General features: G+C 67.7%; 1 protein-coding gene across 1 annotated transcript; it reads right to left on the bottom strand.

Moving 5' to 3' along the window:
- Window positions 1-193: 193 nt before the first annotated feature.
- On the bottom strand, window positions 194-13004 carry CRYBG2 (crystallin beta-gamma domain containing 2). The gene is made up of 20 exons (XM_068159017.1): window positions 12934-13004; window positions 8026-10080; window positions 7442-7489; window positions 7231-7349; window positions 6808-6964; window positions 6587-6726; window positions 6233-6359; window positions 5904-5939; window positions 5698-5825; window positions 5383-5509; window positions 4995-5137; window positions 4795-4921; window positions 3044-3076; window positions 2820-2932; window positions 2504-2633; window positions 2247-2386; window positions 1959-2082; window positions 1297-1455; window positions 763-922; window positions 194-657 (listed from the first exon to the last, which is right to left on the bottom strand). Exons 2-20 carry the CDS (start codon window positions 10003-10005, stop codon window positions 569-571), a joined length of 4080 nt encoding a protein of 1359 aa, XP_068015118.1. The 5' UTR covers window positions 10006-10080; window positions 12934-13004; the 3' UTR covers window positions 194-568.
- Between the last annotated feature and the right edge of the window lie 667 nt (window positions 13005-13671).

The following is a 13671-nucleotide window of genomic DNA, read 5'->3' as shown; positions in this document are numbered from 1 at the left end:
GTCATCCAGTCCAACCCCTCTGCTAAAGGAGGGGCAGCCGCCGCAGCTTGCCACGGATCGCAACGGTCAGGCACTAGAGGGCACTGAGCACCAGTCCTGGGAACAGGATCGGGCCCTTCGCTGCAGGGCTTGGAGGGGAGCAAGGAGCTGGGGTGGGGGCTGCCAGGCTGCGGCCATTGCAAGGACAAGGACACCAAGCACTCAGAGCAGGCAGAGCTGGCCCAGCTGAGCAGGACCGTGTCTTACACACCTCCATAAACACAGTCAGAGGGGCAAGCTGGTGGGGAGGGGGCTCCCTAGGGAGGGGGCTCAGCCGCTCTCTGGAGGGTCCCACGCTGGTTGTGTCTGTGGGGTCTTTTGTGAGCTACACACAGGGCTCCCCGGGAGGGAGATGCTTCCTCTTGTGATGGAGAGGCTGGAGGGCTCACACACAGCAGCCAGGGCTGAGAGTGCTTGGGGTGCAGCATGTGTGGAGTGCAAAGCCTCCCACCTCAGTGCAGGGGTGCTGCCAGGGTGTCCCCATCCTGCCCTCTGGCACTTCTGGGCATGAGAGCTGTACAGCAGCCCCTCATAGCACCTGGATGTCCCAGATCTGCGTGGGTCTCTCCTCAGCCATGTCCCAGACGATGGCATGGTCCCGGTCGTAGGATCGGCCGCCTGCCAAGGGAGGGTTTCAGGGGGGCACTCCTGGCGCTGCTGAGTGCCCCCCCTGCAGCCAAGCAGCCTGGGGAAGCAGCCCCTGTGCTGCAGCTGAGGCCTCACCCTTCACATCAAGGATCATGTCCTCGAACATCTGGCTGCGGATCCGCCCCTGGGAATCGATGCTCCAGGTCTGCCTTGGCATCCGGCTCTCAGACCACAGCACAGCCTTTGCGCCCTTCCCCGCTGGGCCAATGACCTGCAGGCTCATGGTGGGGGCCACCTGCAAGCAGCAGTGGTGCCCAGGTCAGCCTGCTCCTTGCCATTGCCTCTGCCCAGCACAGAGGCTCAGAGAGGTTTCCCTGTAAATGCAGCTGGTCCTGGGCTGGGATGTGGGATGAGCAGGAGAAGCCCTGAGTGAGGGGTGGGGATGATTAGGGTAACAAAACAGCCCCCATGGAAGCCAGAGATGCCTTCAGGTCTCCAGGGGAGACTTGGGGAGGAGAGAATCAACTGATCCTTGGGGACAAGGCTGAGGTCAGGTGCTGGGACAGGTTGTTATGAACCCTGAAGTTTGCTCTGGGGTGGGGAGTGCCCAGCAGGAGTCCTGCTGAGGGCTCTCCAGGTCCCCTCTGGGGCTCTGGCTGGAGCCCTGACCTGGTTTTTGATCAATCCATCCTCGTAGTACCAGATGGAGCTGCTCTGCTCGCTCAGGCTGGAGACCACCACCCGGCCTGCCTTCATGTCCTCCACATCATCAGGCACCAGGAGGTAGAGCTGCAGCTCCCTGCTCCTGACGCGGAAGTGGATCCTTCTCTGTGAACACAAACCGCTGCTCTGGCACCGGGCTGCCCTCCTGCCTGCACCCCCAGCTCGTGGCTCTGGGAAAGGAGGACCCTAGTCCCTAAGGTGGCTGCCCAGAGGGTTCTCCTTCTGTCCCCCAGGAGGTCCCTGCCTCTCCCCAGGGCTCTGGCCTCTGACAGCTGGCACGGGCACAGGCGTGGCTCTGCCCACGGGGATGCCACCGTGGTTCACAAGGTGCCTGCCCGTGGGGAGTGTTTCACCCTGAGGCAGCCACTCCCAGGGCTGGGGACAGGGATCTGGAGGGCTCTGGTACTGGGCTGGTGGCACCTCCCATGGGCCAGAGCTGGCAGCAGGGCTCTGCTGCTCTGCAGGCCATGCCCAGAGCCGGTGCCGCATCCTCCTCCCAGCCATGACCCCTGGCAGCTCTTTAGCTCCACGAGAGCCTCCTGCTCCAGGGTTTTGGGGCTCAGCCTGCTGGGTGCCAGCACCTTGTCCCACGCCATGGCAGCACCCACCTGGCGGATGGGGTAGAGGGAGCCCACGTGCTGGAGGCCACTGTAGGTCAGCCAGTTGGTGATCTCGGTGCAGTCCAGCAGCCACTGCCGCCCACGGAAGTCACTGTGCTCACACAGCACCCAGCTGGGGAGGGGAGGAGGGCATGGGATGGGATGGGATGGGATGGGATTAATGTGATGGGGTGGGGTGGGGTGGGAAGGGAAGGGATGGGCAGGGCTCAGTGGCCCCTTGGTGAGCAGATGCCCCCCCACCCGGGGCAGGGGCGGGCAGGGCCGGGGGTCACTCACATGCCCCCCTTGACGCGCACGGACAGCACATGGTTGTTGAAGCCTTCCGCCTGCAGGCTCCGCACCTCGGCGTTCAGCTCAATCTCCTTCCCCTCGAAGCACTCCAGGCCGTGCAGGAAGATGGAGGGCTCGGAGAAAAACTGTGGGGTGGGGGAAGAGACGAGGTGTGAGGCGGGGCAAGCAGAAGGGGCAAGCACCCGTGGGTGCAGAAGGGCCCCTGGGGCTGGCGGGAAGGGAAGGAAGGGTCTGGGACTCACCACTGGGACCTTCTTCAGGGAGAGGATGGCGGTGGAGGAGAGGCAGCCCATGGCGCTGAGCGTGGGGTACTCGCCCTCGGACAGCACGTGCTGCTCCCCCGCGAAGGCCTCCCCGTCACACAGGATCCAGCTGGCAGGGGGGAGCACCAGGTGGCACCGTGGTGGGCATCCATCCCTCCCCTGGCCCGCCAGCACCCCTCCGTGCTGCCCACCCTCCTGGGCGACCCCCATGGGTAACGTCTGGGGGGCTGCCAGCCAGGTTGGTGTCCCTGTCCCTGCCCCTAGCTGCAGGCAGCAAGCCCCCGGGGCACCCTACCTGCCCCCACGCACTCTGCAGGAGCGTGGGGTGAAGGTGTCAGGCAGCACATCCTGGTCCTCCTCGAAGGCAATGTGCTCCCCCATGAAGTCAGGCTCTGAGAAGAGCAAGATCTGGGGAGGAGGAGCAGAGGAGCTGGATGAGGGCAGCAAAGCATTACCCCCACCCTGCAGGGCTCTGTGTCCCCCAGGGGGGCACATCCCCTCCCAGCCACCACCCCTGACCTTGGAGACGAAGTGGAGGTTGTGTTCCCCGACCTGGAAGCAGACAGCGGGGAGCTGGTTGGTGTCTTGCTGATGCCTGGCACCCCCCCAGCCCTTGAGGGGTGTGCAGGGGGTGCTGGGTGCAGGGGGTGGGGGGGTGCAGGGGGTGCTGGGCGCAGTGGATGCTGGGCGCAGTGGGTGCTGGGTGCAGGGGGTGCTGGGCGCAGGGGGTGCTGGGTGCAGGGGGTGCTGGGTGCCGGGTGCAGGGGGGTGCCGGGTGCAGGGGGTGCTGGGTGCAGGGGGTGCTGGGTGCCGGGTGCAGGGGGTGCCGGGTGCAGGGGGTGCTGGGTGCAGGGGGTGCTGGGTGCCGGGTGCAGGGGGTGCTGGGCGCAGGGGTGCCGGGTGCAGGGGGTGCTGGGTGCAGGGGGTGCTGGGTGCCGGGTGCAGGGGGTGCCGGGTGCAGGGGATGCTGGGTGCCGGGTGCAGGGGGTGCCGGGTGCAGGGGGTGCCGGGTGCAGGGGGTGCTGGGTGCAGGGGGTGCTGGGCGCAGGGGTGCCGGGTGCAGGGGGTGCTGGGTGCAGGGGGTGCTGGGTGCAGGGGGTGGAGGGTGCAGGGGATGCAGGGGGTGCTGGGCGCAGGGGGTGCTGGGTGCAGGGGGTGCTGGGTGCAGGGGGTGCTGGGTGCCGGGTGCAGGGGGTGCCGGGTGCAGGGGGTGCTGGGTGCAGGGGGTGGGGGGGTGCAGTGGGTGCTGGGTGCAGGGGGTGCTGGGTGCAGGGGGTGGGGGGTGCAGGGGGTGCTGGGCGCAGTGGATGCTGGGCGCAGGGGGTGCTGGGTGCAGGGGGTGCTGGGTGCCGGGTGCAGGGGGTGCCGGGTGCAGGGGGTGCTGGGTGCAGGGGGTGCTGGGTGCAGGGGGTGCTGGGCGCAGTGGTGCTGGGTGCAGGGGGTGCTGGGTGCAGGGGGTGGATGCAGGGGGTGCTGGGCGCAGTGGGTGCTGGGCGCAGTGGTGCTGGGTGCAGGGGGTGCTGGGTGCAGGGGGTGCTGGGTGCCGGGTGCAGGGGGTGCTGGGTGCAGGGGGTGCTGGGTGCAGGGGGTGCTGGGCGCAGTGGTGCTGGGTGCAGGGGGTGCTGGGTGCAGGGGGTGGATGCAGGGGGTGCTGGGCGCAGTGGGTGCTGGGCGCAGTGGTGCTGGGTGCAGGGGGTGCTGGGTGCAGGGGGTGCTGGGTGCCGGGTGCAGGGGGTGCCGGGTGCAGGGGGTGCTGGGTGCAGGGGGTGCTGGGTGCAGGGGGTGCTGGGCGCAGTGGTGCTGGGTGCAGGGGGTGCTGGGTGCAGGGGGTGGATGCAGGGGGTGCTGGGCGCAGTGGGTGCTGGGCGCAGTGGTGCTGGGTGCAGGGGGTGCTGGGTGCAGGGGGTGCCGGGTGCAGGGGGTGCCGGGTGCAGGGGGGTGCTGGGCGCAGTGGGTGCTGGGCGCAGTGGTGCTGGGTGCAGGGGGTGCTGGGTGCAGGGGGTGCCGGGTGCAGGGGGTGCCGGGTGCAGGGGGTGCTGGGCGCAGTGGGTGCTGGGCGCAGTGGTGCTGGGTGCAGGGGGTGCTGGGTGCAGGGGGTGCCGGGTGCAGGGGGTGCCGGGTGCAGGGGGTGCTGGGCGCAGTGGGTGCTGGGCGCAGGGGGTGCTGGGCGCAGGGGGTGCTGGGTGCCGGGTGCAGGGGGTGCTGGGTGCAGGGGGTGCTGGGTGCAGGGGTGCTGGGCGCAGGGTGCCGGGGGTGCCGGATGCGCTCACCTGCAGGATGGGCTGCACCGAGGCGATGCGGCCGTCGGTGGCGCCCCAGTCCTCGCAGCTGCGGTACACTCCCTTCTCCAGCACGTACTGCTCGCCCGAGAAGTTGGTGCCCTCGTAGGCCACCCACCTGCCGGCAGAGGGTGCGTGCAGGCTCAGCCCCTGCCTCCCCCGCCCGCCCCCAGCCCCCTGCCCGCACTCACACGCCGCTCAGGACGTGGATGGAGTGGGTGGCAGTGCCGTATCCTGCCAGCCGCGTGTCCGGCAGCGCCTCGCTCAGCTCCACGCTCGGCCCCTCCTCGAAGTCCATGGCCTCGAAGAGGACCAGTGCTGGGTCGGAGAAGTCCTGTGGGGAGAAGGAGCCCCTCGGTCCGGTGAGGGGAAGGGGCTGCAGGCCAGGTGCTCACTGCCTGGCCTCAGGGACCCCAGGGAGGCTGGGGGCAGGGCTGAGCACCTAGGGCTCTGCATGTGATGGGCTTGGGAGGGGAGGGAGGGAAGGGAGGGCTCCTTTGGGGGATGGGCCCCAGGGGGGCTGGCTCTCCCTGCCCGCACTGGTTCCTCCCCAAGCGGTGGCACCACCCCTGCCCTCACCGTGCGTATCAGCCGCAGGGACACCAGCTCCTCGCCGTAGCCACCCCACTGCCTCCAGTCCTGGTACTGCCCTTCCTCCAGCAGGTACTGGTGGCCACGGAAGCCTTCCTTCTCGTAGCCAACCCAGCTGTGGCACAGGCAGACACGGGCAGTGAGGTCTCTGGAGGCTTTCCACGTGCCAGGACACGAGGACCCCATCCACGCCGCTCCGGTGCCACCCAAGCTGCCCGCAGCCCTGGGCAGCTCCCCTGAGCCTTTAACCCAGGGCTGACCATCACCTTCCCAGCCTTCTCCAGCCCACCCCACGCCACTCACCAGCCACCCAGGACATGCAGGGAGCCCACCGTGGCCAGCGCTGGCTCGGCCAAGCCCCTCAGGTCGTAGAGGTCTCGGCTGACGGTGAAGCTGCGGCCCTGGAAACCTGCGGCCTCGTAGACCAGCACCTGGGGACACACAGGGTGAGCCAGGTGCCCATGGCCACGCCAGCCCCCTGCCCACCCTGGCGCTGCTCCAGCTCTCACCTGTGGCTCTCCAGGTCTCTCCACGACAGGGCAGCCCTGGAAGGAGAAGGAGCCCCAGTGAGGGTGTGGTGTCGGGAGGGGACAGCACAGGGACATCCAATTTCCCCCCTTAAAGCCTGAGCTATATTTTTGGGGTCATTTTGCCTCTGGAAGGAGTTCTTTGGGGTCTCATTTTATTGTTTTCCTTCACTGCTGATCCCCTCCCCAAGAGCTCTGCCACGAGCTGTGCTTGGCACATTTGCACCCTGAGCTCTCACTGCTGGGAGGGGCTGCTGCCTGTTGGGCTGGGTATGGCCTCAGCACCCCAATGAGCTCAGCGCAGCACTCACCAGCCTGATGGGGTGCATGGAGCAGATGGATGGATCCTTAGCACCCCAAGCCTTCAGACTGGGGTACCCCCCCGGCTCCAGCACGTAGGGATCGTCGTCGAAGAAAGGCTTGGAGTAAACCAACCACCTGGGGCAGAGGGGAAAAGCCTCCCAGAGTCACAGAGTCACAGAAGGGTTTGGGCTGGCACAGCCCTCTGAGGTCATCCACTCCAACCACCAACCCAACCCCCCCAGGCACCTACCCACGTCCTGGAGCACCACAGCCGCAGCTTTCCTGAACACCTCCAGGGATGGGGACTCCCTGCCCTCCTCCAGCCCACGCTGGAGCCCACCCAGCCCCACAGTCCCACTCACAAGCCCGAGTGGACGATGATGGAGGCAGCAGCGAGCGCCTGGCCCTGGGCACGAGTGTCCTCGGCCGAGTCGGTGAAGCGCAGCCTGGCACCGGTGCCGTTCTCGCCGGTGAAGAGGCTGATCTCGGGGGTGCAGTAATCCTGGGGGGGCACAGGGGTGGGGCTGGGTGTGCTGGGACGTGTGGGGTGAGTGGGGTGCTGGGGGTGGGTCCCTGTGCTCACCTGCACCACCCTCTTGAAGGAGCCGATGCGGAAGGGCCTGCTGCCCGCGGGCTGCCCGCTCTGCCCGTAGGCTGCCCAGGGGTTGTCGATCTCCACGTCCCCCTCGGCCAGCACACACTTGCGCCCGTGGAACCGCGGCCTCTCGTACATCACCCACCTGGGGTCGGCATGGGGTGGCAGCAGAGTCAGGGAGGGGGAAATTCCTGCTTTCCCCCACAGCCCTGCAGCCGTCGGGAGCCCCGGGGGCAGCGCAGGGGTGGGGACGTCTGCGGCCGTGCCTGATCGCAGCTGCGGTAATTAGCACCGGCAGGACGCTCACTCCTCAACCCCAGGCTGGGACTCGGCCACCAAGCCCAGCGTGGGGAGTTCGTGAGCCCCGGGTGAAACCTCCCTCCACGTTCTCGCCCCACCGCTGCCCCCTACCCTCCTCGGATGACTCGGATGGAGATGGTGTGCGAGAGCTCCCAGGATGTGGCATCGGGAACGTCCCCCCAGATCTCTCGTTTCTGGCCAGCGAAGCCAGCCTCGGAGAAGAGGATGATCTGGGAGGGGGTGGAACAGAGGAGAGATGTTACTGTCCCATCCCACCCCACGCCCCAGCCAGCCCAGCCCGACCCCACCATGCTCTCTGTACCTTGCCAGGTCTCCTGTTGATCTTCTCGACGCCCTCCTTGTCCTCCTGCTGTGAACACCCGAGGGGACAGGCGTGTGAGGAGCACGGAGGGACATCAGCTGCACCATCCATCGCTGCACAGCCCCAAGGAGCTGCAGCCACAGGCTCACGGCTGGCGTCTGCCGGTCCCTCCCCGTGCCCCGAGCAGCCACACCTCGAGCATTCCTGCACTGCTGGGGAGCAGCCTCCCTGCCTGCCCCGGGACACTCCTGTCACCCGCCCCACGACCCTCCCATCGCCCATGGAGCTCCCTCCCATCACTTGACCTGGTACCCTCCTGTCACTCCTCCCCGTACCCTCCCATCACCTATCCCGGTACCCTTCCGTCACCCATGCCAATACCCTCCATCACCCACCTTAGTACCCTCCTGTCGCCCATCCCAGTACCCTCCCTTCGCACCAGGGCTTTTCATGGCCTCTCTGATGGGAGACCAAAGCCATGTGCTAGGAAGGGGCAAGGACGCTCCGGGATTCAGCCCCCACCAGCTGCCCGCACGCCCAGGACAGAACTGCCTCTCGGTGCCCACGCTGCGGGACTCACTCACCAGGACATCAGCAGCACACGGGGCCACGGTGCAGTCTGGCTCCTCGGGGACAGGAGTGATGCAACCAGGACTTGAGGCTTCCAGCGCGACCGTCTCGGGGCCAGGCTGGTCAGCAGGACCAAGCCCAATGTAGTCCCCAGGCATGGGCAAGCCCATGCCCGCCCCGTCCCGGGCGGGCAGCTGGAGCGGGGCCGTGCTGGGGCAGACGAAGCGGCTGTAGAGCACACTCTTGTCCAGCCGGGAGTGCGGCTTCCCCTCATCCCCCGGCCGGTGCTCCAGGAAGTGGGAGAGCAGCGCCATGCCCTTCAGGACGTTCCCCCGGAAGGGCACACTGCCGTCTGCCAAGCCCCTGGCCACCGCTGTGGCATTTTCCTCCACTCCCACCTGCCTCAGTGTCCCCAGGAGCGAGCCCCCCTCCGCCCGGCCATCTCCGGCCGCGCTGTGCCCAGGCCCCCGGCGGGCCAGCGCCCGCTCCTCGGGGCTCAGGTAGGGGTTCTCGATCTCCTCCTCGGGGCTCTCCTCCTGCTGCCCCACCGGGCCCCGCTCCAGCAGCTCACGTAGAGCCTCGGGGAGGGAAATGGGGGCGCGGGGGGCCACGCGGTCCTCCTGGATGGGGGGCAGAGCAGCACAGCGACCCAGCGAGGAGGGCCGCGGCTGCCGCGGGGTCTTGGGCGCTTTCCGTATCTCCGAGGGCTCCATGTTGCGCAGAGTGTCCACGAAGATCTCCATATCCACCAGCAGCTCAGGGTCCTCCTCGGCTGCGTCTGGAGGGCTCTCAGCCAGGGGGTCAGGGGCTGGGGGTTCACAGGGGGGCTCTGGGCTGTTCTCAAGCTGTTGGGCTGTGCCCTGGGGCTCCTCCGTTGTTTCACTCCCCAGCTCAGCCTCAGCCGTCGGAGACGCTGGTGCTTTGGATGAAGGCTCTGGAGCACCGCTCGCATCCAAGGAGGGGTCTTCAAGGGTGCCGTCGGCTCCGGGGGGGGTCTCTGTCCTCAGCGGCGTGGTGGAAACGGTGCCATCCCCATCTGCCACATCTCCCTCTCCCGCACCAGCCGCTCCAGCCTGGCTGCCAGCGTCCTCCGAGGGACACTGTGGGGAGCTGGTTCTGCTGGTTTGTGGGTCCCCAGGCCTGTCGTCGTCGCTCAGAGTTGCATTCAGCGGCTCAGCTTCGGCTTGCGGTGAGTGTTTGTCCCCAGGGCATCCCTCAGCCACAAGCCCGGCGGCCTCTGTGGTGCCCGGTGAGCTCTCGGTGCCATCCTGCCCGTGGCTCTCCCGCTGTGGTGGGGCCATCGTGGCACCGGCAGCATCCTGCTTCCCATTTTGGGCTTTCCTTCCCTCCACCACCCCCGAGTGTGTCCCAGCTGCGTCCCTGCCCGTCCGCAGCACCGTGACGTGCCTGGCTCTGGGCAGGGCAGGGGCACAGCCAGGCTTGACCGTGCAGGGTGCACCAGGGCCCTCACCAGGACCCACCGCGGGGCGCTCAGCGGGTCGGGTGGGGAGGAGGGTGCCATGCACGTAGCTCTCCCTGTGCACAGGCACCTCCTGGGAGGTGCCCACCGGTGGGGGGTTGCTGTCACCGCCATCACCGCCACCAGCGGTCCCCACCTTCCCCCTCTCATCCTGCCGCCGGGGCTTCTGCGCCGGGGAGTACACCTGGGCGAAGACGGGGCCGTGCGCCGTGAAGTCCCGGAGGAGGCTGATGGAGGACGAGCAGCGTTCCCGGGGTGCCGGGGTGCTGGGACCGGTCGCTGTCTTCTCCACGATCTCCCTCTCCCAGGCCTGCAGCAGGAGGGAGACGCGGGAGGGACTCCCCTCCCGGCCCCGTGTGCCGCCGGTGCTCTCCAGGCGCCGAGACACCAGAGAGACCTTCTGGAAGCGGGAGCGGCCCTCGGCTCCCGGAGCAGCGGCCGCCGGCTGCTTCATGCTCAGCTCCGCGCTGGAGACAAAGCCCCCGGCCTTGGCCTGCCGGAACGAGGGATCCATGCCGGGGGTGGGGGCAGGCTGGCGGCTGCCGTGGCCACCTGACCCCCCCGTGCTGCTGTGCTGGGGCTGGTGGAGCTGCAGGGAGAGAAGGTGAGCAGAAACCAGCCTGCAGGGAGCAACCCTGGCCCCTGAGCCAGACCCTCAAACCACTCCCCAGACTCCCTCCGGTCCTGCAGGATATTCTGGGGGGCTCCCATGAGCACAGCCAGTGGCTTTGGGGCTCTCAGGATGCCCATGCCATCCATCCTGGTACGTGGGGGGGGCAGCATGGGTCCCTCAGCCCGCCTGTGCCAACACTTCTACATCCAGCAGACGTGGCGGGGGGTGTGTGGGGGGGTGGGTGTGTTTCACCACACTGCCAAGGAGGGCTCCAGCAGGGCTGGCACCGCAGCGGTGAGTGTGGAGGATCCGGCCAGGCCATGCCGTGCCCCGAGCTGTGCCGTGCCCCAAGCCGTGGATGAGTCAGGAGGGCAGCAGAGCTGCGCCGCGTCAGCAAAGGCAGCAAACAAACAAGCCCACGGAGCAGGAGGGGAGCTGCGCCCCGGGGGAACGGGGGCTGGCCGCGGCCAGGGCCGGGGCTGGGGCAGCCGTGCGTTCAAAAGGAGGAGATGGAGACCTCCGCAGCATCTTCCCTTGACTTTTCCCTGCTGCTTCCCAGAGCTGGGATGGCTCCGTCCAGCTCTGCAGCCTCATCGGCGGGAGAAGACTGCGCTGATCACCCGGCGCCGGCACCCAGCTGGCACCCAGCACCCTGAGCCCTTGTGTTGGGTGCTGCAGAGGGGGCATCGCTGTGGTCCCCAGGGTCAGGACAGGGGACAGCGACATCCGGACTGCCTCAGCTCGGGGGAATGCTGCGGGAGGTGTCGCTGTGCCGCGGCAGCGTCCCTGACCCAAAAGGGTTTTATTGCTGGGTTGGGGTTCAGGAAGCAGCTGACACAGCAGGTGCTGGGGAGGGAGCAGGATGCGTCCCAGCATCTCAGCATGTCCCAATTAGGAGATGTTTGGTGTCACCTCCAGGCTACGGGGACAGCATCAGGGACAGGTCTTGGGGCTCAGCCTGAGGACAGGCTGAGCTTGGGGTATCCCGGGCAGGGATGAGGACATCTCCCTGCACAACCCTCGGGGCTGGTTTCTCCAGGAGACGCCTTGGGAGAGGGCCCTGCAGTGGGCACAGGTTGAGCTCTACCAGCCCCTGAGTGGGGTGGGGGAGGCCAGGGGCAGGCAGGGAAGCTCTGGGTGCCTTGCTCTCCCCAGCCCAGCAGGTCTTTCCGGTAGAGATAGGAAGGGTTTGTGTCATTTTCCAGGAGGTGATGAGACCTCGTCTGGGGCAGCCAGCGCCGCTCGAGGCTGGGACCAGCCTGGGTGGGGCCGCACATCTGCATGGGCAAAGCCACAGCTGGATCCTCAGGGTGACAGGGGAAAAGGGATGGGTTCACGGAGATGTGCTGGGGCAGGATGGGTGTCAGGGAAAATGAGCAAGAGCAGGGTCAGGCTGGCAGTGCCAGGGCAGGGTGGTTTGCACAGGGACGTGACCCTCCCTGCCCTGTGATGTTGCCATCCCACTGGAGATGGAGATGGAGCTGCCTGGCACCTGGCTGTGCCCCAGGCTTACTTCAGCTCTGGTTTCTCAAGCGCTTGCTGGTGGTGCCCAGCCACGCCATGCCCCTGGCCCCGGGGTGGCACCAGGACAGAGATGCCAGCTCCGTGCAGCACTGGGGTGCTGGGGAGGAGGGGGGTGGGGGCAGAAGCTGCTGACTCAGCATCACAGCTGCCTCATGCCCAGAGCTGAATTTCCAAAGATCTCCAGGTCTGCCTTTCCCATCCCTGCAGCTGGGTCCAGCACCCAGTGCCACCCTGGGCTGCCCAGTGCCCTGCTGGCCTTGGGAAAGGAGGTCACCCAGGAGCCCTGCTCTGCCCTGGCACCTCATTTTATTGCTAACAATATTTCCTGCTGATTCAAGGAGATGAGGACAGGAGGACGCAAGGACAAGAGCTCCTGGCTGCTCCTGCCAGCCAGCCCTGCCCGCCAGGACGTGCTGCACTGCAGCCCGCTGGTACTGCCACACTGGGGGCACAGCTCTTTAGTTTCCCCCCTGGCCAAGCCAAGCCAGCCTGCCTGGATCAGCTTCCCAGCATCCCAAAGGGTCTCCCAGCATCCAGCCCGGGTGTGCCAGCACCCCAGGGAACGGCACAACGTGTCACTTAATACTCAGAAGGGACAAAGGGGCCGAGGGCAGCGGCTGCGGCTGTCTTTGAGCCGGGGACCGGGGATTAAGCTGAGCCTCTGGCCACAGCGGGCTGAGCCCCAGCGCCGCGGGCTGGGAGCCGAGCTGCCACCTCCAGGAACGGCCCGGATTAGGTTTGGGTGGCTGCTGCCGTGCCAGCTGGGGTTCATGGTGAGGGCAGGGAACTGCCATCTTCCCCTTGCTGCCCCTGGCTCCCCCCCGTGTCACAGCAGCCATGTGCCCTGCAGGGAGGAAGGGGCACAGGGGTGATGGGGAGCCCCTGCCCCTGTTCCCCCAGCCCAGGTCATGAGGCCACCGGAGTTGGAGGAGCTCCAGATCGCTGCAGCGACTCTGGGGATGAACTTTGGCGGCAGGAGTGTGGTTACAGCTCCAGCAGCCCCCCAAATTAGGGAAGTGAGGGCGAGGGAGACAGAGCTGGGCTGAGCCCCCACCTCCCAGCCCCCTCCCCCCTTCCCTGGCCAGTGCTGATCCTGGGGGGACAGGGCCACATCCCAGCGCCTCACAAGCCAGAGCATGAGCCAAGCACCGCGCAGCCCCCACGGGTGGCAGCCGGGACAGGAGCAGCAATGTCCTCTGGAGCCCAGCACCGCACAACCTCCCTCCCTTCCGGCACCTGTGCACGCCGGGCTGGCTCAGGCAGCACCCTGTGCCTTGGGCCCCCCAGCTCTGCACCCCCACGTACCTGCTGGCCGAGGGTCCCACCGTGCTGGGCAGGCGGCGAGCGGGTGCCGTGCCGTGCCGTGCCGAGCCGAGCCGAGCCGAGCGGGTTCTGGGGGTGCTGGTCCCTGTGCAGCCCAGCTGGGCGGACCGGCAGAGTCACCCTCCGAGCACCCAGCCCTCGCCGAGCACCCAGCCCTGAGCACCCAGCCCTGGCGCAGGGAGGTTTGGCATTCCTCAGGTGCTGACAGCCGGGGAGCCGGTCGGGCTGGTTCCCCAGCACCCAGCGCCTCCATTTCCTCCGACTCAGCAGCGCCGGGAGGGAGCCCGGACGGCCTGGGTGGCTTCGGACCCCCCGCAGGTCCCTGCCCGGCCACCCCCTCGCCATCACACAACTCGGTGAGGGTGATGGTAACCTCGGGGAGCCTCGGAGGGGCTCGGTCACCAGCGCTGGCTCCTGGGCCAGCCGGCTGGGCCACCACATCGGGCAGGCTGGGCAGGGCCGTGGAGCTGGTGGGGTCCCAACACAGTGGTGAGGAACTGGGGTGTCCCCAGGGCTGCCGTCGCACGCGGATTAATAAACTACATGGGGGTCCCACTTGGAGCCCCCGGCACTGCAGCACCTTCCTGGGGGGCTCCCAGTGCTGGGAGGTCTCTCGGGCCCTGTACAGCTCTGCAGGGACTTTGTGCTGGCCTGGGGACAGAGCAAGGGTCACGGTAGCCCTGGGCCACCGCAGGACGCCTGACCCCGGGGCACAGAGCC

Source organism: Melanerpes formicivorus, unplaced genomic scaffold, assembly GCF_026170545.1.
Source record: "Melanerpes formicivorus ecotype bairdi unplaced genomic scaffold, bMelFor1.0.p_v2 SCAF_45, whole genome shotgun sequence".
Classification (NCBI taxonomy): Eukaryota; Metazoa; Chordata; class Aves; order Piciformes; family Picidae; genus Melanerpes; species Melanerpes formicivorus.
Note: the sequence above shows the minus strand (reverse complement) of the source record. Positions and strands in the feature narration are given on the sequence as shown.